This window comes from Silene latifolia, chromosome 5 (assembly GCF_048544455.1).
Source record: "Silene latifolia isolate original U9 population chromosome 5, ASM4854445v1, whole genome shotgun sequence".
NCBI classification, from domain to species: Eukaryota; Viridiplantae; Streptophyta; class Magnoliopsida; order Caryophyllales; family Caryophyllaceae; genus Silene; species Silene latifolia.
This window is the reverse complement of record NC_133530.1, coordinates 35,268,416-35,293,807: the sequence shown is the minus strand read 5'-3', so window position 1 is coordinate 35,293,807 and position 25,392 is coordinate 35,268,416. Positions and strand designations below refer to the sequence as shown.

Genomic DNA, 25,392 nt, shown 5'->3' with positions numbered 1-25,392 from the left:
CCAATTTGGCAGTAAGTGGATTATACATCTGATGTACTACCTCCAATTCTATAGTTTCTGAGTATTATAATAAAGTTTTTGAGTTTTGTGTTAAAGTTTCTGAGTTTTACTATAAAGTTTTTGAGTTTATTCACTTCAACATTAAACTCAAAAACATTACATATAAATTTACTTAAATTTGAGTTTTTACGGGAAAAATATTAAAATCTAACTTAAAAACTTTAATATGCTCAAAAAAATATACATATGCTCAAAAACAAATAAAGTCTGAAGTAATAAACTCAACAAAAATACATATATGCTCAAAAAACAAAAAAGATTGGAGGTACTACATCCGATGTATGTTCCTTTATCTCCCAATTTAGGCGCCACCCTCTCACATGGAGTGAGTGGGGGAGCCCATCAATTAAGAATGCATGTGATAGCCGGGTGACGCCCTAGGACTCTCCAACTCCAAAAGACCAAAGCCTCTGTCTACTGTCTGGTGTATCTACGGAGTACTTCGTATTACTCTATTAGTAGCCTTTTGAAAAGAACCACCGGGAAAACAGTAAAAATGGCGCCAAAGAAGAAACTCTCTCCACCGTCCACCAATCTCTCCTCTATTCCCATTGGTATTCTCACCTCTTCATCCTTGAAACCCTAACTTTTCTCCAATTCTTGCATTTCATCATTTTCATTTTTCATTTTACTTTGTGTTTATTTAATTCAATTCTGTTTCAGGAAATTGTGAGGTATCAGTCCAAGGCAAAGCGAATAGCGTCAAATGCGAATCAATTAACAATTCGCTGCAAATTTCCGCTTCCACGGGCACTAAAATCAAAATCTCAGGTTCGAATTCGACACAATTGATTAACATTATGCTAGCATCACTTAGAAATCGCTGTTGTTCAAGTTCACTTTTTAATTATTGATGTTCTTGATTGATGTAGTGATGGAAAAAATGAATGAAAGTAGATTTCATGGTCTCGATAGCGTGAAATTGGGAGAAACTGGTAATTTTTCTTGCTAGGGTTTTGAAAGTTCTGTTCAATTTACGAGTGTTTAATTAATTTTCACTCCGTCCCAATCATTTGTTGCCTTTGATTAAAATACTAAATACCCGTCACAAAGAATAGAAACGTAAACAGTTGACTGGGACAGAGTGAGTACGATTGATTGTGTTGTGCTCATGTATTGTAGTAATTGATTGTGTAGAAGACGGCGGTAGTGCTCATGTTGATTGTCAGTTCCTGCTTATCAACCCTAACGACCCTGATAGTGTCACCAAGCCTTGGCTTCAGGTACATCTCGTTCATTTACTCCATGTTTACATTCATGTCCACTGTTTCCGTATTTGATAGAGCTAAGTTATGAATATTGTTAAAACTTACATTTGTTCTGCTAAGATTGACTTTTAGTGGGCCTGAGAGATCAGTGTTTGGCCTTAACTTTTTAAAGGAAATGAGATTGGTCGATTTTGTAGAGCTAAACTTCTACGATGTGTTCCTTGATTGCGATTGTTTTGTTGCTTATTCATTAAATTCTAGCTTATTTTAGCAAAGCAAGCATACAACTTGAGTCTGATGTTGATAACTTTTACTTGGTATTGTAAAGGCCCTAGTTTGATCACAAATGGAAATGAATGTACAAAAAGAAAATAAGTTGACGCCTTTGGATGTTAATGGTGGAAGCCTCATATCCTGATTATAGAACTTATCATGGCAGCTTTCAATTAACATTTGTAGTATACCCGTTCTTTTCATTGACAATACCATGTTGAGTCTTGTGACCCATCTTGGAACTGTGTGAAGCTTAAGTGCTGAATCATTGAAGTATCTGGATGAGTTTAACAATCCCTTGTTACGTACATTTCAATATGTCATGTTATATTTATTCCTCCCGTGTGTCATCATGCTCCTATTGTTTATTTTGCAGTGCTACATGCACATTAACTCATTAACTAGTAAATATAATATCTAGGTACTTTTTGTACTCAACTTTAAACAGTTGCTTTGAATAACCTCATTAATTTACAGGAAATCATGAACTTATACATGAAAGAGCTGCCTGGCATGAACTATGCTGCGAATACCGGAAAACAATCATCATTTCTTCAAAGATGTGTTTCAAGTGGGTACGATCTCATTCTTATCTCCTGCACCAGTACCTTTCTTTTCATGTGTTAATACTACTACCTCTTCTCGTCTTCCACCTATTTTCTGTCATTAAAATTTATTTCTGTCTGAACTGCACACACATTTGCATTTCCTTTCTAACATACCTGACTGTTAATGACTTCAAGTTTCGTCCACTTTAAGAAATTGCTGGTAAAAATTGCTACAAGCTCTCATGTTTCACTCTGTGTAATTTGGTCTTATGCAGGAAGTTTTGCACTTTGCTTCTGAGTGAGAAGTCTGTGGAAACGTCCCATAAGGTAAACTTGGTCCGAACATTATCTTACATTTTTAAAGTCCGATGAGCTTTCCGTAGTGTATCACAAATTCTCATTATAGATAGGAGATATCCGTCTATAGTTATAGACGGGCCAAATATCCACCCATGTTAAGCATAAAACAAGCAACAAGTTGCATGGTGGGACCCAAAAATGTCACCACTTTAAGCATATTTGACCCGTCTTTCACTTTAGACCGATATATCTGTCTATAGTGAGACTAATTGATACTGTATTTTCTTCACTTAATTCAACTGAGTGGCCCCAACCATATCTGCTATTTTGTTTGTAATCTCTTTATTCCTTTTTTAGTCTTCTAAATGAAGCTGATAATAATAAGCCATCGACCATTAATCTACTTTGCTCAGACTTTCACCTCTTTTTCATTTCCAAATGGAGCCAAAGAGTATTTTTTTGCTCTAAATTATGATGGAATAAAGCAAAATGGCCCACTTAAATTTGTGTTTTTATTGTTAAATAGAAGTCACTAAATGCAATTATCAACCAATTTTCGTGACGGGTCATCCTTAAACAGTCACCTCGTGTTGTTAACACATGGATTAGGCTGCTGTTGTACTATCACGATTCTTCTATCGCTTATGATAGTTCCTGATGCTCTAGTTAATTTTAGAGGTTACTCCTTGTTTATTGAAACTTTGCAAGGGATTGTGGTATCAACTGTCACGTTTATTCCTTTTGATGATCTAGCTAAGTACTGCTCTTTTGAGAAGCTGCACCGCACCTTGTAGATGTTATGAAAATAGAGCTGTGTATCTATCATGTTTTGTACCTGTCCCTGCAGGTTATTGCAGCTATTACATACCAAATAATTCCAGCTGATACACAGCATGCTGAAATTCCACTCGCTGCCGTTTGCTCAACATACCAGCAAAAGGTTTCTATTTTACTTTTGTATTATTGCAGTTGTGCTTTTTCTCTCTTGATGTAGCTATCGGTCTTTGCAAATCGCGATGCAATTTTCATTATGGGTAATCCGAAAACAGCTTCTATGCACTCTCGACACAAGTACGGCTGCGTAACATGTAACTGGGGTATGAGGAACTGGGGTTATGGCTATATTTTAGGACGTTTAAGCTTAAAATCTATCCCATTGTGCATTTTTAAAGCAGTAAACACTAAACAGCGTCATTGTCATGAGAGTTGGTTTGGTTTTCAGTGCACCTATTCATGCCTTTTTAACTTACATTTTGTAAAATGAAAGGATTGGGAGAAAAAAACTGTAATTTTTAGTAATTTGGCAATCATATTTTTGGGAAATAATTAGGAACAATTTTTTAATTCACTTCTTTAAATTCCATATGATATTCCAAGGTTGAATTTTAATGCTTTTATTGATTGTGTGCTCTTGATCATTCTTTTTGCTCCCATTCTGATTCTATTCTGCCAATCATTGTTGATTATATATCATTATATCCTATTTTATTATTTCCCATGTAGATACTCCAGCTTACCACTTAAAGGGTGTATGCAGGGAGTAGGTCGCCTCTTGTACATGGAATTGAGAAACAGACTTCAGGATGTTGGCATAGGAACAATTTTGTGCTGGGGAGACAAGGAATCTGAAGGCTTTTGGCAGAAGCAGGTAATAGATCACTACTTCTTGGGTGAATAAATTCAATGTGAGTGATGTAAAACTTTTGCCTCACATGATCTTGGTTTACATCTTGAAAGATTTTGCTTATCTTGTACATTGCTGATTTAATGATATAGTTCCATTAGTTTACATTGATTAGTTTTGTAGCTCTACCAAGAGAAGGAAATTGGGAGTTGGTTTTTAAGTTAAGTAGGTTTACAAGGATTCGTTTGTCTGCCATGTTCATTCTGGTGTCTCTTATGCAGGGATTTGTTTCAATTGCTGAAGTGGGTACTAAAGGTAGAGCTCGCAGACTTCCTATCAAGGCCGATATACGTCGAGCTCTATGTTTCCCTGGGGGTTCTACCCTCATGATTTCTTATCTAAATAAAAACCTCCATGGCGTTGAGCCTCGTTTGATAAAGCTGAGATTGGAGTCAGCTGAAAAGACGTCCTCATCAGATATGTTTTACAGCTTTGCTGGTATCAGAGATGCTTCGGCTTTACAAATAGCTGAGAGATCTCCTGGCCAACAGAATTTGCAGCTTGAGTTAAATGGTGGGTAGAGAGATAAATAGCTTTGCAGCCTAAAATTTTATGGCACTTCTTATACAGTAACTCTTGCTTATAACCGTTGCAACTTACAAAGGAAGGGTGATATGCACCATGACCCTAAAAAAAGTATTGTTTTAAATAGATTTACAATCCCGCTGTAAGTTACAACTGTTGTAAATGAGAATTTGTGCTTCGTATAGTGGTTACTTTTCTTGTAATGGCATATTTATGCTGGCTCCTTGATTGAAGTCCTTGATCAACAATTAAACTAAGCCTATCTTGATTATAGGTGCTTCTTGATGCAGTGTTTTTTTATATTTCGTTTTTGTTTGGTTGCAGCTGTTTTAGAGAGCAATTCTATGCAGAAAGCGCATAGGATTATTACCCTTGATAGCATAGATGCTGATATTGCCGGTGATGTAACGGTCAGTGTGCCGGTGAAACAGATTTCTCCAACTAATAAAGGAGAAGCAAAGCGAAGGATTTGGGAAACTTCTTCATGTTCCTTCAACTCCAAAAGAGTAAAAGCTACTCATACTAGTGATTACCAATCACATCCAGACACTGTTCTGGCATTAAACAATGACCAGAAACATGTTTCTGTTTCCAACCAAAGCCTTCTAGGCGTAGAAGAAAATATAATTATGATGAAAAACAAGCACGTGGATGCTCTTATGGCTTGTGCTGAATCTCAGGCTAAAAGGAAGAACATCCAGATCATGCTAATGGATATTGCTGATGGACCTAAAAAGGCATATCTTGTTAAGGTTGGTCTTCATTTGTGCCTCAATCTTTTCTTTTTTCATGTGGTGACATATTGGTTGGGATTTGTGGAAACAGCGTACATTTTTGGACATCCTAGATCTTCCTCGAAGTGGCCTTCGTACTGGGGGTTGTTACATATTTGTCGTGACTCGTGGTAGAATTAATGTAAATTTGATACTGAATCCCTAAAGCTGATGGCCTCAAAAATCATGCTATAAGCAATTTAACGTTTGTTAAAACCAAATGATAATACTCTTAACATGATTGTCGGCACTTGCATTTGTTTCATGATTGCTATAAACTGATACTTTGAGTAGATCAATCTTTCCTATGCGTCTCTCCGCTTTAGTATCATAAACTGGTAGTCTAAGTAATTTGCATTGCTCTTATGGCTACAGACGATAGTGGACCTTGGTGGATCTGTTGCTTCTGATGGGAGTGTTTGTACACATGTCCTCACAGGAAAAGCTAGAAGAACTTTGAACTTCTGTACAGCTTTGTGCGCAGGGTTAGTTTAAGTAACTGCTGCTTCTGTTGTTCATAATGTTGATTCTAATGAGCATGAATATTTTTTCATGGTATTTGAGTAAAAGATATCATTAACCCATAGATGAGTGCCATTATCATCATTTAAGTGGTTTTCCCATTGGTAGGGCCTGGATACTCTCACCTCATTGGCTAAAAGAAAGTTCCAGAGAAGGCAGATTTGTTGGTGAGTCATCTATGGAAATTCATCTAAATGTCTTTCCAGCAAGTCTTGGGTAAGATGGTCGTCTTACAGTAGGTTAGGGCGAGCTTGTAAGGTTCCAAACTTACTAGTTGAAAATGCGTCTCTATCCTACTGTTGGGATCGTCTAATCCAAATTATTGCCTTGTGCGGAGTTGTACCCTATTGTTTGTTGCTTGTAGTCAGGCTTGCTTTCATTCAAATGAGAGTTTGTATACTGTATGTAGTCTTTGGTTTGTACTTCCCTTAATTTCTAACATGTTGAATCCTCAAATTTTCAGATGAAGTACCCTTTATTTTAAAGGATGAGGAGTACCTAACGAAATTCAGGGCTGATTTAAAAGATGCTGTTTTTAGAGCCAGAGAAAATCCCCGTGGTTTGCTTGATGGTTATAGAATCTGCCTCACAACTCAGGTCCATCCCCCAATTAAAATGCTATCGGCCATCATCAGATCTGCTGGTGGCACTGTAAGTATATTCCTGATTTGAGATAATTGATGGTTGGTTATTTACTCGGTTTTTGTTCGAGCCTTTTGAATGTTGATAGAAAATGCCGCCCCCCCTCCCCACCCCACCCACTACCTCACTATAAGATCTAGAGTAATAACATAAAAACCTTAAAAACCAACAGATATGACTAAATTTTAAATTAAAGGCTATTTCGCAATGTTCAGTCAGATATTAATATATCACAGCTTTGGAACTTGGCATATGGATCTCCTGCTTTATGTGTTTGATCAACCTGACGAGCTGATGATTATATCTTTGAAAGCTTTTGTAAATAATTATGCTAATCATCATTACATAAGGGCTAGTTTTAATGCATCCCAAATCTTCAATGCTTTATCCACTTCATATCGATTCCCCTATCTGAATTCAGGTAAATGTTGGTTTGGGGGAAGTAGTTGAACAATCGAGAACAATTTTTATAGCAAATGAAGAAGATATGGAGGAAGCATTGGTAGCTGTGAAGAGCGGGATTCGGACATTTAGTAGTGACTGGTTTATGAACTGTATAATGAAGCAAGAACTTGACTTGGATGCCCCCCAGTTTGTAGAATCCCTTTGAGATCTGCAATAATCTACTCTATACTCTACTTGCTCATTCCCTTTGGAATCGATCTTAAGGGTACAATTGTAATTATAATTTTGCTTCAGAATCCCTCGATAGCACCTCCTTTTATTTTGGAGTAGCCGCATACAAATGTATATTTTTCCCGCTCCTGTTTTACCAAAATTATTGGCATATTATTATTTTGTGGGGATGATATTTTCTTCTTGAAAATCCACATTTCTCAAAATATACGAGGATTTTGAAGAATATAGTTGATCAAAACATCAATCAATCAATATCAATGCCTAAATTATCTTTGGATTTTTCCCATCTGTGCCCTTGAAATTTTCACTTTTTTCAATTGTACCCCTGCGTATGGCATAATACTAATTGTGCCCTTGAACTTTATTAGTTATTCCCATCCGTGATTAAAGTAGCCAAAACCGTCACTTTTGCCGTTAACTGTCCACATTGTCATAACATCTCTCCCTTCCTTCTCCTCTCCTCCCTCTTCTTCTCTCTTTCTAACTCCTCACCCCTCTTTCTCCCACTAACAACACACCCTTAGTCTAACCAACACTTGACTCGTATTTCTGCTCCGTCAGTTTTGTTATCTGGATTGGCTTATTCTGCTAGAGGAGTACTCGGATTATGGAGGAATCGGGTTGGTGTTGTTGAACAACTTTCTCATACTTTTGGGTTTTCTAAGAAATTCTCTATTTGTTGTCTTCTTCAAATAATGGTATTGTTTTATTTGGAGAAAATTGACAATTGAGGTTTCTGAATCCATGATTTATACCCCAATTTTAATGGGTAATAATAATAATAATTGGAATTCTTACCACATCAAACTCAAATAAGTCAAGGTGCAAATTAAGAAGGTTCCTCTTCAAGAGCTAACCTCTATCCAAATCAGTACAATTTCTCCATACACATTAGTGAAGAGCAAGATTTACAAGGCGATTGTTAAAGCTTTCGTGATGGAAGCCGAGATGATGAAGATGAGTAGAGTAAACCCAGTTGGGCAATTCGAGTTATGCTATGGGATGATGGAGAGTAAGAAGGTACCAGTGATTGATCTGGTGTTGCAAAGTGAGATGGTCAAATGGAGGATATACAGGCATAATTCAATGGTCAAATTAAATGATAAGGTTATGTGTTTGGGAATTTTGGATGGAGGTGATGAATTAAAAGCTTCAATTATGTTGGGTACTCATCAATTAAAGGATCATTTGATTGATTTTGATTTGGGAACTTTAATGATTGGTTTTAACGACAAAAGTGACGGTTTGCTACTTTAGTCACTGATAACTAATAAAATTCAAGGGCACAGTTGGTATTATATCATATGCAGGGATACAGTTTGGAAAAGTAAAAACTTCAGAGGTACAAATGAAAAAAAAAAACCATTATCTTTTTTATAGACAATCTCATAATACATATACACTTGATTAATGCCTTGAGCACAAAACATACATTATACTCCGTATGTTATACGAGTTACATTACGGAATTAGGGAAAAAAAATCACATTGTTATGGTAAGTAATGTCAAAATGCCGAGAAAAAGGATTGTACAAACACATGTACTACCTCATACTCTCATACTTAATGACTTTTTGAGTTTTTATGTATTTTTTTTAGTTCTATAGAATTTATGAATTTCATTTTAATTTTGTGATGTCAAAAATCAAATTTTTCTCGAACATATACGTAATTTTTTGAGTTATAATGTAACTTTTTGAGATTAATGTTCAAGTAAATGAATTCAAAAACTTTATAATAAAACTCAAATTTTTTAAATTAAAACTCAAAAACTAACGCTTCAAAAACTATACCATCTCGATGTCTTAATCAAACGTATAATCCTTCATCGCAAAATGCCGGAAATAACAAGGCCGTAAGTCAAAGGCCGCAAATAACTAGGGTTTACATTAAGCAATAATGCCATCGAATATTATTAGCAAAACCATTGATTACATTTACTTGCTCTTTTGGTAATGTTTTAGGTCAAATGTGTAAAATTTGGTTCGAACTTAAGCTTATTTGGTAAACTAATCGAAAAAGGTAGTTGAAACTCGAAAAGGTACTTAAACCGAAAAGCTAATCAAACACGAAAATGTAGCTCATAAGAAATCGAAAATTATGAGTTGATAAGATGATGATTATATAAAAAATTGTTTGGCAAACTAATCAAAATGTAGCTTATTTTGGTAAAATGACGTAAAATGATATAATAATTATTTAACACTACAAAAAGAAATAAAACAAAGTGATCGATTTTGGCGATCAAGTCGATCGTTAAACTCAATTTAGCGGTGACTTGATCATAAACACACACGCAGCAGACCTTGGTCGTTTTTTTTCGATTTTAGCGACCAAAGTCGATCGCTAAATTTAGCGATCGCAATTTCGATCGCTAAATGAGAAAATAGCGATCAAATGGCAATCGCCAATTTGGCGACCGACAGGGGGTAGTCGCCAAATTAGCGACTGCCTTTCGGTCGATAATTGGCTTTTCAGTCGCTAATTTGGGTGACCCAGCCAAAATCAGGGATGCTCTTTAGCGACTGATTTGTTGTCGCAAAACTGCAAATCAGTCGCTAAAGCTATTGACTATTTTCGTGGCTTTTTTCGTTTTCACTGCTAGCCAAATATTTACAACCTGCATACAAACCGAAGTTCAACAACGCCACACATCCCAAACTTCAACACACACAACACCATACATTTCAAATTTCAACCCAACACCACACATTTGAAACATACATTTTCCCAAACTTCATTTCATATATTGAAAATGAAAGGTTTACAAGCTAACATATTCTAAAGTTCAAGTCTTACATGCTAAATTAAACTTACTTAACTATTGGGAAGCCAACACCGGCTCCACTCCCTCATGTGGACCATGCGGATCCATAGGATCATAGTCGGGTCTAGGTCCGGGGTTACAACTTTAATTTGCTACCAAGTCTCAAACATTGCTATTTTTTCCTTCATTTGGCGGAGTTCTTCATCACGTTTTTTGTCACGTTCATCACGCTCTCTTAGTTGAGTTTGAAATTGACTAATAACTCCCGGTTGATATGTGTTGCTGGGAATTGTTGAAGACGATCTCCTACGCGTGTTGTCATAGAAAGTCGGTGTTGAACTTCCGGTACCATACACGTTTCCTTTCTTGAAGCTTTTCACCAACTAGAATAGGTGGTGGTGTCGTCGTTCTTGTCGATCGCTTTTCCTTTTTTTTTTGTGTTCGAAAGAGTAAAGCAGGAGAGAGGGAAAGAATGCTGCGGGATTTCTATAAAGCAATTTAGCGACCGACTTCAGTCGCTAAATCTGAAAGTCGGGTCGCTAAATAAGATTCCTTTTTTAAAAAAAGCAGTCGCCAAATTAGCGACTGATTTCAGTCGCTAATTGTGATATAAGTCGCCAATTTGGCGACTACTCGGGTCAGTCGCTAAAAATATGTCGCCTGTTTTAGTTTTTCTTATAGTGTAATATATTATAAATTGAAATGTAAAAAGGTAATATTACCAAGAATTAAGTACCTGAAATGTGAAATGCTACTCTAAGTAACATTTTATTTCAGGTAGCTTATTTGGGCAAATAAGCTACTTGCCAAACACTTCCGGAAAAATAAGCTACAAAATTTCTATCAAAAAAGCTACTTGGTCAAAATAGGTCGCAAATGTCTTGCCAAACGGAGCCTTAATGATCTTATGTTAAAGAAGACCCATGGCCCTCAATTTATTACTCCCTTCGTTTTTTAATATATGACGTTTTGTTTTTCGAGGTGATCATTTGACTTTATTTTTTGCAAAAAAAATATAATAGTCTAAGAATTATAAAAATACCCTTAATTCTTATGAAAAGAGCTTTTATTTATAAAAAAACATAGGGAGTATTATAGTATATACGATTATATTGTTTAGATTCTTAAGGTCAGAATTTTCTTTCCGGGAGCAATTATGTATATTACTATTATCATTCACAGTAATTTATATTTAAAAAATAAGCAGTTTGTAAAAGATAGGGCTCTTATATCGCTCGAGAGCCTATTGAAAAAGTTGGACTTTCTGTAATTGATCGAAAAAACTCCCTTTATAAAAATAACGGATAAGTCACACGGTACCCTTGAACTTTGCCACTTTGCACGAAATACCCAAATTTTTGATGCGGAAAACTTAAAAATGCCATAACTCGTGTTTACGAACTTAGAACGTGAAAATTTTTTTTTTTCAAATCGAACATCTTTCCGAGAACTACGATTTGAAAAAAAATTGACGAGTTTGGAACTCGTAACCAAGAGATATGATCACTCAAAGTTTGTTCGGTCGAAAAAACTTTGAGGATCAAAATGCGACAATTTTTTTTTCAAATAGTAGTTCTCGGAAAGATGAGCAATTTAGAAAAAAAAAATCGTCATTTTTTAAACTCGTAAATACTCCCTTCTATTTCCTTATATCTTCCCCTTTCTTTTGGGCACAAAAATTAAGAAAGGGGAAGAAAGAAGGAATAAAGTATTGTAAGTTGTGAAATTTATAGGTGAGAGAAAATAATAAAGAATGGATGATGAATAAAGAATAGATAAAGTAATGGGAGTTGTTGATTTTTTAGGAGGGAGAAATTAATAAAAAATAAATGAAACTTACAAAAAAGGAAAGAGGGGAGATAATCAAACTTGTGTGAAAAAGGAAAGAAGGAAGATAATAGAAAATTGGAGGGAGTACTAGTTATGGCCTCTTTAAATTTTCCGGATCAAAAATTTGGGTATTTCGTGCAAAGTTGCAAAACTCAAAGGTACCGCGTGAATTATCCGTAAAAATAAAAATAGTATTAAATTCCATTACTATAATTTAGTTTTTTTTAATGGATACAATTTAGATCGTCGACTCAAATTCAATCAAATGGAGAAACAAGGCTGGAGAAGCGATATTCCACAAAATACATTGCTTTCAAATGACGAAACGAACCGCAATGGATAGGGGCATAAATCACATACTATAAAATTCACTCCGAGTAATCATTGGACTCCACGCCAAGTACAAGTCGTCCTAGCTTAAGGTTGGTGTCAAATTTTCGGTAACCCGACACCACATTCTCGGAAAACAACACACATCCTATTTTCAACGATTACGATAACTTCACGTAACCTCGATACTTGTAACCGGGACGACACCGCATAACGACAACAGAGTAACTTTTTAATATTATGCTTTAAAATATACTTTTTAAAATTAACTCTTTTTTTTTCATTCCTTTTTTGAGGAGAAAAGCCAGAAGGCAAGACTATAGCATAGAAATATCAAACAATATAGTCAACAACATTCGCAGAAGATGGCAAACCATCCTCCCAAATAACTCGACAAATAGATCTAGGGACAACATGAGCTAACGCATGAGCAACCCAATTATTTATACGACTCGTATGCGACCAAATAATAGACTGAAAATAATCATGACTCAACAAAATGATATCCTCCACTATTTGCGAGAAAATGCTTCTCCCATGCTTCGTCCCACTAAGCGCTTCAATAACCTGCAAACAATCACTCTCTATCTGCACTTTTTGGTGACCCTGTCTCGCTGCTTCTTCCAGATTGTCCTTCGCATCCACTACATTCCTAAGGATAGACTTGAAAGGATTCCATAACCTGATCATCGAGTCGATTGCCCCATTAACGTTTATAGCCCTAACTTTCAACAACTTTCCTACCAAAATACATTTACTCTTTGTATCAGTATCTTCGGTCTCCTACATACTCCCATTCGAACGCCAACTGCCAACGACCATCCTCCCTTTCCATCGGCTCTTTCCTGTTTCAAATAAGCCCCCGTGTGAATGAAAGGATTCAATAACCCTTTAATTAAACTCATTTAATTGATGATCTAAATTACACTTTGATTTAGTCATTAGATCTAGTGTATGCAAAACAAAAATAACAAGATTAAGAGAAAACGATTTTCTTACAAACATTTGTGACGGATTTATGGACACTAAATTTGGACTCCTTCCAAACCTAGATCTTGAGCTAAATAAGATTAGGATGATCCTCCAAAATCTTCAAGTATTCATTGTAGAATACCCCCTCTTAGTTGCACCAAGACTATCCTTCAATACTAATCCCCCCTACTACTAAGAGAATAAAAATTCTCTTAGTTTTCCCGCCTAAAGAGACTTCTTCTTAGTTGGGCCTATTTTTATGGATACTACTAACACAACAAGATTTGATGGATTGTAAATTGTGGACCTTATACGTAGCCCACTTTTTCTATCTCATCTATCAAAGTAAAAGTTATTAATAGCCCATAATTTTGGACTCTACATGTGATATTATATGCTAGAGGAGTGAACTTGATTTCATATGAATTTAAATTATATTATATTATATTATATGTTACCTCTTTTGTAAGAAATCATAAGTTATTTATTATGTAAATTTTTGTCTTAGTAATATGGACTATTTTTTGAAGGATGTAAAAACACTTATGTATTTTCTACTAGAATTAAAAAGGTGAAAACATTATTTTGATAATTCGTAAATCGTCTTTTTCGACGCGAGGAATAGTTGTTGCCGCTTTTCGTTTTAAGGTCAATACGCGTTTTAATAAAATTATACAACTTACTTAATAATTGTACAATTAATGTCATAAATTAGTTGCATGTAATGGTATAAAATTATTGTTTTATTTTTAATAGTAAAAAAAATAATTTAACTTAAAATGTCTTCTTATGGTAGTAAACTTTTTTTTCAACCTCTTATTAATATTATATTTAGTAGATTATAACATTAAATTAAAAGTAAACTTCATTTATGCAAATAATTTAATTGATAATGTCTCTTTATAAAATAAACCTAAAAAGTACCGTGCTATGGCACGGGTACTACACTAGTATTATTACTAACTAGATAACAATATTAGTTACCTTAAATATAGATTCTAATATTAGTCTAATTACTACCATAGTAATCTTGTGATTTTATTAGAATATTATGAACTAATTTTTATGCATAAACAATTTATGTTAAGTATTAGAGAGAGGAAGAGATTTTTGAGCATGGAAAAATCATCAAAACAAAAATGAGAACCATTCTCCTATTATTCTAGTGAGGCAACCGGTTTTAGGCTCATAGGGTAGTCTAATTTTTCTTCCCAATTTTGCCTTTTGTTCTTCACGAGAAAAGGTAGAATAGGTGTAGGAATCTTTCATGCAATAGGGTCACCATTATGTTCCAATTAGCATAAAATAATTACCCACTAACCCCTTCATAAAACGGTTTATCCACTTAAAATGGACTCCATTTTATTTTTGTCATTTGTAATATGTTGTGACATGTGACATGTGACATGTAATATGTCATTAGTAATATAAATGCATATTTAACTAATTAAATATCATTATATATCAAATAAATTACAATTAACAAATTAACAAGTAATTCACAATTACATGTGAATAAAATGGATCACATTAAGTCTAGTTACTATAATCTACAACATTTTCCAATTATGATTAACTAATTACTCTTATCTCAGATGTTTCATAAACATTAATCAATTTTAGTAATATAACATATTAATTACTAAATTGAATCTTATTTAATCAAATTACAATAAGATATAAAACTCTCTCTTATAAATAAAATTTGTTTAATTTAAGGAATTAATTAATCTGTATCGATATACAATTAATTAACTTTACTATTGATGGAATCGTCCTTTAGGTGTGACCTTAAGGGATCAACTGATCACCACCGTCAAACGACAGTAACGTCAAACTCTAGTCAGCCAATCATTACCGATTAATGTTGATCAGTTGACATATATATAAATGAATCATCCCTTACGTATTCTTATCATGAGTTTCAATAATGTGAACGCACCATTGTTGAGGACACATACTCCAACAGTGAAAACTCGACTGCTGAACCTGCATAGAGAAAACGAAAACACACAAGAACACAAACAAAAAAACCTCTCTCACGATCAAAATCGTGAGAAAAAACCAGGAGGAAAACCCTATGAAAAATAGACAGAAACCCTAGACTTTTTTTTACAATGTCATATTCGTGAGTACAATTTTGCTTAATAATACTCTTGATTTATAATAGGGTTGTGCTTTTTCACATCCGGATTTTACTCTTTCATATACGCCTTTTACAATTGTACCCTTACCATTTTTTCCTCGCTCACTCAATTGATTTTTTTCAACTCCTTTCCTCTCACCCCCCTTCACCTCACCTCCATCCGACAACTCACTCCGTCCAACCATACTCCGGTCGACCCGTGTTCCAGCCGACCAGGCTCCGGCATAAGGGTAAGAGTGTAAGGGTTGACCACCCATTTACCGCCTTACCTATCCATTATTCGATTTTGTGGTGTACAATTAGTCTTGCTGAAGACGGGTCGGAGCAAGTGACGGGTAATGCCACTCACAAAACGAATAGGGGGACAAGGTGGGGCACCTCCAAGTGCTTCCCTTTCTCCTCTATTTGGGTCATTTATGAGAGAAAATGGTATCCGTCACTTCAAAGTGACGGATACGTATATGTCCAAGAAATTAGAGCTTCCTGCATTAATACCCCACTAAATCAATCCTTACTGCGTTATTTGGCCATTGAAATTTTGTCAAACAAATTGGCAATTGCCATGGTTGCATGTTCTAACAGCACTAATATGAAATTCGATAATTTTTAGTTCTTGTTTTCTACCAACCATAAACCCTAATTGATAAATTACATATATTAATTTTATCAATTGATAAACTAATAATTTCACCAAAGTAATTTAATAATTACTAAACAAGTAGATTATTTCACTAATTGAAGAATTATAATCCATTGTTCAAGTTTTTAGGGCAATTAAATTCGATTTTAGGAAAAATGTGCATATAAAACTTAATTTGTTTAGGTTAGGAAAGAGGGTATGGTATGGAAAGTTAATGGAAAAATGTATGTGAAAGAGTAACGAGTCATTTCAGTTTGGGGGTGACCATTAAAAAACCGGGTCGGGTCAGTTTCAAGAGGTGCAGCACTGTAGCAACTAGCCTAGGTAGGACCGACACGGACACGGACACGGACACAGACACTGACACGACACGGACACGCGATACGGCATCTCATGAAATTTAGGACACGGGACACGTCATTTAAATTTAATAAAATATATATTTTATATTTATTTATGTGTGATTTTATTTTTGAAAAAGTATTTGAATATTAAATTTAAATAAGCGAAGGTAAAACTTGACGTTAGTTATAACTGATTCTCATTTCCAAAACCAAAAACTAACTTATAATCAACTATTTCGACGTCTCATTACTAGTCTAAAGAACATCATTTACCGCTAATTCAATTTATTTTCCCACCAAATTCAACCATATAACAATTTACGCCATTTACCTTAAATTCAACTTGATTCCGTTTGAAGGTGTGTCTAAATACCATGGACACGGCTCAAAATACCATGGACACGTGCCCAAATAAAAGATGAAAGTTAGACACAGCTTTACAAGTGTCCGACACGTTTTAACGTGTGTCCAACGAGTGTCGTGTCCAACACGGGTGTCCGACACGGGAACTCCCATTAGGAGGAGTGTTCGTGCAACCTAGCTAGTAGCAACAGGCGACTGCCTCGTTCGTCAACCTTATTAAAGTTTAGAACTAATTCTGTATAAGAAGAATAACTAGTTTTGTGACCCGTGAAATTCACGGGTTGTTCTGTTTCTAGTGTAATACTTTAGTGATTTAATACAATAACATATTACGATCAATTCAATTTACGGTTTTCATGTTTTAAGGGTTGTATAAATTTAATTACTCTTTTATACAACATTTTATCAGAAATTAAAATTTCATACATTAGATATACTAAGATACCCCTATCAAAACTAAAGTAACTCAATGCAAGCTAAAATGAATTAATAATATAAGTATTCATATAATCAAATTAAACAAAACTATATTATCAAACAAAGATCCTCAAAGATAGAGCACCCTCACAAATTAGATATCAAAATTTCATCAACAATTCTGAAAATAACATAGAACACACAATAAGAAATGTTATGACAAAACTAACATTTCATACCCCCGTAAAATTGAAGCTAATACAATAATAAATTGCGGACCTAAAAATTTTAAAGCAGCAACAACTTGAACAATAATTGGATCATTATTGCCGAATACTTCACCTACTAAACAATATTATACAAAAAATGCTATGTCATCCCTTCAAATTTTTCACCTTTTAGCCATATATTTCAACAGTAGGTCTCATGAGAGACCGTCTCCCACTAATTTAGTGGAAGACATAATAGGGAAAAAAAGAAATTCAGTGGGTCCCTCACCCCATCATGTGGGAGATATCTCAATAACGCTATTAAGAGACCGTCTCTCCGGAGTTTTTGTGATATTTCAAAATATATATAATAAATGCTCAAAAAATTATTAATCATCCACGATGTCACCAATCTTTAGTTAGTATGTAAAATATAGTTGTTTAAGCAATCTTAGTATTTCACTTAAAAGACTACCCTAACATGACAAATAAACGCCACCTAGACAAAGCCATGTAGGATCCAAAAAGCCACCTAGATTAACATTTAATGTGACGTGGCATATTTAATGTGATGTTGCATATTTTTAATGTGACATGGCGAAATAATGTGACATGGATTATCAATTTTTATTACATGACATTAATTTAAATCACTTATCTATAAATTAATTTAATGCACTTATATCTATAAATCTATAATATTAAAGGATATTATCATTATTCTTAAATTAATTTTGTATATTAAATATATTGTCTTCCAAATTTATATAACCCTTACAAATTTACATCAAATTTCATAATTTATAATTAATACTGACATTTTAATTGAAATTTTTGTAATAAAACATGTTAATAAATTTCATAATTTATAATTAAATTTGAAATTTTTGTAATAAACATGTTAAAATCATACCTATTAAAAAAAAGTAACACAATAATAGTGGAATTTGTTTTATGCAATATTATCGTTATTAACTTAGTTTCTCCTTAAGTAATGAAAAAAAAGAGGGAATGATAATCAAATCGTAGAGATGAAAGTATATTTACATTGGAAGAGCTTAACACAATAAATAATCTTGATAGCACCTAAATGAGAACACAACAAACACATACGCGAAATTGAAAATGTGATGAACACTTCATAACCTAATGAAACTTCCAATAAAAAAATAAAAAAAATAGTTAATAATATCGGTGACACATACCATTCTATTAATGATAGAGATAAGAAATGTTTTGCTTACAAATTTTGCCTTCCATAAAAAATATATAAACAATTGAGGATGTGTTTTATAGCTATTAAAAATTATTTTTTTCATTATTATCAAATTTAATATAGATATAAATAAAGATCAAGTTCATGACTTTTGAGCATCCATTTTTCATTATTATGAAGTTTAATATAAACATAAATATGGGAAAATGAGAAATGGTATGTAAAAGGTTTGCATTATTATTATTATTATTATTATTATTATTATTATTATTATTATTATTATTATTATTATTATTATTATTTTTTTTTTTTTTTTTTTTTGCAAGAAGATATACCTCATTTTATTAAATTATTATTATTATTATTATTATTATTATTATTATTATTATTATTATTATTATTATTATTATTATTATTATTATTATTATTATTATTATTATTATTATTATTATTATTATTATTATTATTATTATTATTATTATTATTATTACTACTACTACTACTACTATTATTAATTTTGTTTCTTACAAACTCCACTTTGCATGAAAGTCGTTTAAAAAGTTATCTTGTATATGTAATTAAAATATGACATATTGATGATGATAGATATTTTGGTTTTCCTTTTAATTATATTTATAAATTTGTAGATATTACTAGCTTTATAATCCAAATTATTAAATTTTTTATTTACTACATATCAGACCTTTTAGCTACTATCTTTATGGTTAAGGAGGAGTTAGATGAACAAATTGAATGATTTAAATGATGAGAGTAAATTCTTAATTTATTTTTATAATTTAAATCATGATCTTATGGTTTTCACACAAAAATAAATATTACTAAACCTTATAATGAGTTTTAATAAATTTATTAAAGTAGCCTTAATATTAACAATATAAATTAATAGAATTTAATTATGATAATCCTACATGGCAAAAAATTAAATGTATTAAGTTGCCTTTTAACTCTATAGTTAAAATATGACATATTGATGATGATAGATATTTTGGTTTTCCTTTTAATTATATTTATAAATTTGTAGATATTAGTAGCTTTATAATCCAAATTATTAGATTTTTTATTTACTATATAAGACCTTTTAGCTACTATATTTATGGTTAAGGAGGAGTTAGATGACAAATTGAATGATTTAAATGATGAGACTAAATTCTTAATTTATTTTTATAATTTAAATCATGATCTTATGGTTTCCACGCAAAAAAATATTACAAAACCTTATAATGAATTTTGATAAATTTATTAAAGTAGCCTAAATATTAACAATATAAATTAATAGAATTTAATTATGATAATCCTACATGGCAAAAAATTAAATGTATTAAGTTGCCTTTTAACTATATAGTATAGATAGATTATATAGATTTATAGATGTGGCATTTGTAATGCACGTGTGGCTTTTTCTTCGCCAATGTGGCTTTCTCTACGTGGCCTTTAAGGTTACCCTTTTAATATAGTTTTATAGATATATACTTATATTTTGGTCAATTTGTGTGATAATTTCTACCCTACAAAGAACAACATGGTGTTGATCGTTCTTTTGGGTAGACCATTTTGCATAATGTTTGGCGTTGGATATGTGAAAGATGATTTGACATTAAAAACTTTTGTTGATACTCATTTAACATTATTTTGATTGATTTTAATCGACCCGTCCTAAAACCGCATGATACGTGCATTTTGTATAGCCTTTTAGCCTATTTTATGCACGTATTTCTATGCTATTTTAGTAGTTATTTGCTACGAATATACCCCGAATTGCATACTTTGGAAGTTTTTGTATTATTTGCAGGAATGAGCTTAGAGATGCGGAATCAAGCCTAAAACATGTCCCTACGCATGCATTTAGGAGATGAGTTGAGTCGGAGCTTGGAAAGCACCATTTTGAGATGCGCATTGGAGTAAGGAAGTTAGGCGAGCCAAGAGAGTGCTTCAATTCGCTAGTTCCTGCTTGTAAGAGCCATATCTCGAGTTATACAATAGATATTCAGGTGATTCCAATTGGAGATAAAATTTTGTCCTCTTAGCTTTCCAACGCCACCGGAATCACCCTGTTTGACCAAGTAACGAAGAAATGGCAGCCGTTTGAAGTTCAATGCGCGAAGCAGGAATTACGCGCTGAGAAGTGCTCGATCGAGAACTATTTCTGTTCGATCGAGAGCCCATTTGCTCGATCGAGAGCTACTTCTTCTCGATCGAGTGATTAAAGGGGAAGAAGTTCTCGATCGAGAGGAATGCTAAGGAATATCACTCGATCGAGAGCCTTAAGTGCTCGATCGAGCAACAATCCTTGACGGGCTGGGCTTTTAAGCTTTATTTTCCGCAATTAGGTTAATAATCCTATTTTCTTATAAATAGGAGTTAGGTCGACATAATTACGGGCTCCTCCTCTCTAATTACTCTTAATACTCTGTCACTTTTACACTGTTACTTTGCTCTTTCTTTTCCGGATCACTTAATTCAGTAATTTCTTCCCTTATTCTCTTTTAATGCTTATTTCTTCTTTAATTATTGTCATTGCTTATTTTATTATGAGTAGCTAATTCCCCGTAGTATGTTAGGATTAGGGAAGCCGTGGTAGCAATGTTTTAACTGACTTATATAGATTAGTCTTGCGATAGGAATTGTATTAGGCAATTTAATTGTTATCCGGTCGAATGAATGCATGCAGGAGACCATAAATTTAGTTAACCCCGACCTAGATCGAAAGATTGGAAGGGAAGGCTTGCTTAATTACAATAGGGTATTGCAGTGAGGGCGAAAGTTAAGCTGTTTACGCTCTAGGGCGGTTTAAGGACCGAAAGGTGACGACCATAGCTCTTCTTATCAATAGTCTAATCGCCTTAGTATTCCCGATAGTATAAGATCTGATAGCTGCCACGGTAGACCGACTCCTAGCATACTTCCTTTCTCTTATTTTTAATTTCCTTTATTCCCTTCTCTTGCCTTTAGTTTCAGTAGTTTAGTTAGTTCGCAATCAATTCAAAACCCCCATTTCTGTGACACCCTGACAGACCGAATTAGACAGATAGATAGCAACTTAGCCTCCCTGTGGAGATCGACCCTACTTACTACTAGCTATTAGTTAGTTGTACTTAGGTATTTATTTTTGGTACGAAACGACAGTATCACCGCACGTTACGAATAAAAATAGTTTAAAATCGCAAGTAACAACTTATGACGCGTAAATTTTATTATTAACTTTACTACGAATAAGATAAAGGAGCAATTGTCAAAGACGTTTTAGAGGAGAAACAGTGAGATGTAAATTTCAATATTAACTTCACTAATCCCAATCCCTCTTAACCGTTATTCGATAAATGACCTTGTCCTAAATGATTCTTTACCAATTTAATTCTTTTAACCAGACATAAATAGAGAATAAGTCGAGTATAATTATTTTCAAATAAGTCTTATACCAATCCGACTCTATATACCGTCTTGTACCAATTTCGTCCATATTACTCATGTACAGTATCCCCAATTCCCCATTGTATCAGGTCTAGCGAGCGAGTTGCATAATTTGTTTTTAACAAGAAATTGAAATATAGCATGCTAATACACCAAGTCTTTGAAAACAATTAAGGAATTTGAGTTTAAATCTTACCTTAAACTGATTTAGGGCAATTAAGAACAAGTGTGACACCAAGATTTTACTCAAGAGCTTGAGAAAGGATGAGTATGGAGTTTTAGAGAGAAGGAAAGGTGAAGATGGGAGGCGGAAATAAGAAAGAAAGACACGAAATTAGGGTTTTTGTATAACCCGCAAATGGCCTGCTACAGCAATACTCGGTCGAGTGTTGGGAATACTCGGCCGAGTGTTTACTACTCGGTCGAGTACTCAGTATACTCGGCCGAGTGCACACTACTCGGTCGAGTACCTTTCTTACTCGATCGAGTTTTGAAGAACAGAAGCGATTATTACTTTCACATTACAGACACACGGGTATTGTAACTTGATACTCGGCCGAGTATAATCCACTCGGTCGAGTTTTCCGAAAACGAACAAGGGGTAGTGACTTTTTGTTATTCCTGCAAGATTAAACAATATCGTTCGGAGTTCCGGACATCCGGCTCGTCACTATTAACGCTGATTTCTACCACATTAACACACATCACATAACATCCATCATCGGAACAATCATCATTCCTACCCTTTTTTCCTCCCTTTCCCCACAACTATCTTATTCTATCTTTATAACATACTAACAAACTAACTACAGTACCTGCAAAGTCTAATTCTTATGTCACACCATCGTTAGTTCCGCTAAACACCAGACATATTCCATAATCATATTTGTAACATAGTAATTCAACACATAACACATTCATCGTGAAACAAATTGATTAATTTGTCACTGATCACACCTTGCAATAATTCCATATTCACTTCCACTTTTCTACACATATATCTAACTCATACCACTCTAATAATAGATACACACATAATAGATGCACACAACATACATCACCTAGCAATCCACGACTTACACTAGCTACCCTTTTTCCCCGTGTCTGGCTTAAGTCCGATGGGGCCATGATTTTGAAATGAGGGCGCCTACTCACCCAAAATCTAGCATCGGCTGGGGCTCCCAACGTACATACACCAGGTTCATTTTACTTGACACCCTATGTTCATTAATTTCGTTAGTTCAGGTTCCAAAATCGTCGGCTCTGATACCACTTTGTAACACCCCCTCATACCAAGGTGCCTTACCAGGACCACCCTACCATGAAAGTGCGTTACCATCTCGGTTTCCCAAGGTTAGTATATACCAAAGCGTCTGAATTGAGCATCATTATTAAAGTAATGTAAAATGCAAAGTTTACAATATCCAAAACCAAATACTGTCTAACGAAAATACAACCTCAAAGTCTTAACATTAAAAGAAACTCGCTAAAACTCAGACGGTGATGCTATGACTCGTGGTGGCAAATCTCCCAAGATAATCCCCAAGCTCTCACTAGCAAAACCTATCAAGCCTGCTCACCATCCCCGAATGGATCACCGCAGATTCCACAAACAACAACGGGGTCAGTATTATGCAACTAACAAGACAAACAAATGCAATACTCGTCTGATCATCACCAACCCCCAATCACCCAAGCTCACATAGTAACCGACTACACACCAAAGTGTGTAGCCCCGCGCGATTACCCATCGCAATGTAATCCTCGCCGCTGGGTGACCGCAGCCGATCCCACCTAATCCAGGCTCCTCAACGAGCGACAACGATCCCCTGTCCCTTAATGTGCACATCCCTCCCGTGGCGGGTTCCACGGAGGGCGAACTAGGGTGTGAAGCCACTCCCGCAAGTGACTCCACCACAATCACAATCACATGACATTACAGTCATCTCAATCCCCTCACACCAACACTGTCACAAAAACCTTCATTCTACGATGATCAATAGACGACGATAATTACAACAACAAGTCATGTAAAGCACGATGGCCGAGAGTAGGAAACCCTACCTTAGCAATAACAAAGCAGATGCAACACGAACAATTAAAAAGGCTCCTCTACGAAGTCTTCTCCTATACAATGATCATGCAACACGATTACACTTTGTACAATTCTCAAAATATTCTTCTCATATAAATGTACAGCAACTCACAACAATACAAATAATCATGAAGATAGAACTTACCAACAGTGCAACGAGAACTTAAACGCAAGAACCACGACGATTATCCACACAATGACGCTACGAAAAACTCGAGAGGAGGATTATGGAATGATCTGGGTGTGATTAGGTTAACGTAGAAATGATAACGCTTATGAAATGATATTAGAAACTGACGCGGTTGTATAAAATACCCTAAACATTCCCTAATCAAACCGTCGAAATAACACTCCGCCAAACCGGACACTCGGTCGAGTAAGTGCATACTCGGCCGAGTGTCCAATACTCGGTCGAGTATTCACTATACTCGGCCGAGTATTCCTCGCAGAACCAAAATAACACGCACCCGCAGCACTACTCGGCCGAGTAGGCTCTACTCGGTCGAGTAGGCTCCAAAGAGAATCCGTAGTGTTACAATCTTTCCCCCTAAAAAGAACTTCGTCCCGAAGTTCACGCTCTACTACACAAGCAAGCACGACACCACGTCACAAGACTATAACAATCACATGAGACAACTCCAAGGAACTATACAAGCATCACAACAAGTTACCCCAAACGCATCTCCCGACTCGAACCAAATAAAGAAAAAGAAACAACAAAACACCATCGCGACCATCTCCTACCCCCCTAAAAAGACAACGGTTACGTCCCCGTAACCAAACATACCTGATCAAAAAGGTTAGGAAAACGTTCTCGCATAGCTTCCTCAGGTTCCCATGTGGCTTCCTCCACATTATGATTAGACCAAAGGACCTTGAGTAAGACCGTCTCACCATTCCGGGTCTTACGAACCTTGCGATCAAGAATCTCCTTAGGAATCTCGGCATAGGATAAGGATTCATCAAGTTCGATGTTCTCCATCTCGAGGATGTGCGACGGATCGCTCACATATTTCCGGAGTTGAGACACATGAAAAACATTGTGCACTCTATCCAAAGCTGGTGGTAAAGCTAACCTGTAGGCTACCTCGCCAACACGGTCCAGAATTTCATAAGGACCTATAAACTTTTGGCTTAGCTTACCCTTTTTCCCAAACCTCATAACACCTCGCACACCAGAACGCCTTACCAAGGACCATTCCAGTATATGACGGTGTCACCATCTCGGTTTCCCGAGGAGGTAGATCAAATTAGACAATACAAGAACTATATTATATCATTAGAATATCTGTTACACTATCATTCTATTCAAGGTCCCTAATATAAAGTTCAAATACAACACTTGTGATTCTACAACTCTAGACCAGTAGCGTGATGACTCGATCCCTCCAGTCCCAGCAGCAGTAATCAACCATACCTGCTAAACCAACTGCTCACCATCCCCGAATGGATCACCGCAG

The 25,392-nt window shown here is 34.8% G+C and overlaps 1 protein-coding gene across 1 annotated transcript; it reads left to right on the top strand.

Annotated features, from left to right (window-relative positions):
* Window positions 1–455: 455 nt before the first annotated feature.
* LOC141657252 (uncharacterized) lies at window positions 456–7,327 on the top strand. The gene is made up of 14 exons (XM_074464413.1): window positions 456–614; window positions 724–831; window positions 933–995; window positions 1,198–1,283; window positions 2,019–2,116; window positions 2,365–2,416; window positions 3,237–3,329; window positions 3,927–4,037; window positions 4,295–4,586; window positions 4,923–5,350; window positions 5,747–5,856; window positions 6,002–6,060; window positions 6,357–6,544; window positions 6,957–7,327. The coding sequence occupies exons 1-14, from the start codon at window positions 557–559 to the stop codon at window positions 7,143–7,145; spliced, it is 1,935 nt and encodes a 644-aa protein (XP_074320514.1). The 5' UTR covers window positions 456–556; the 3' UTR covers window positions 7,146–7,327.
* Window positions 7,328–25,392: the final 18,065 nt, after the last annotated feature.

Excerpts from the sequence above, each read along its gene's own strand:
- LOC141657252 (XM_074464413.1), top strand. The coding sequence starts at position 557 with ATGGCGCCAAAGAAGAAACTCTCTCCACCGTCCACCAATCTCTCCTCT. Across the intron at positions 6,061-6,356 it reads CAGAGAAGGCAGATTTGTTG|ATGAAGTACCCTTTATTTTA; the intron begins GTGAGTCATCTA and ends TCAAATTTTCAG. Across the intron at positions 6,545-6,956 it reads TCAGATCTGCTGGTGGCACT|GTAAATGTTGGTTTGGGGGA; the intron begins GTAAGTATATTC and ends ATCTGAATTCAG.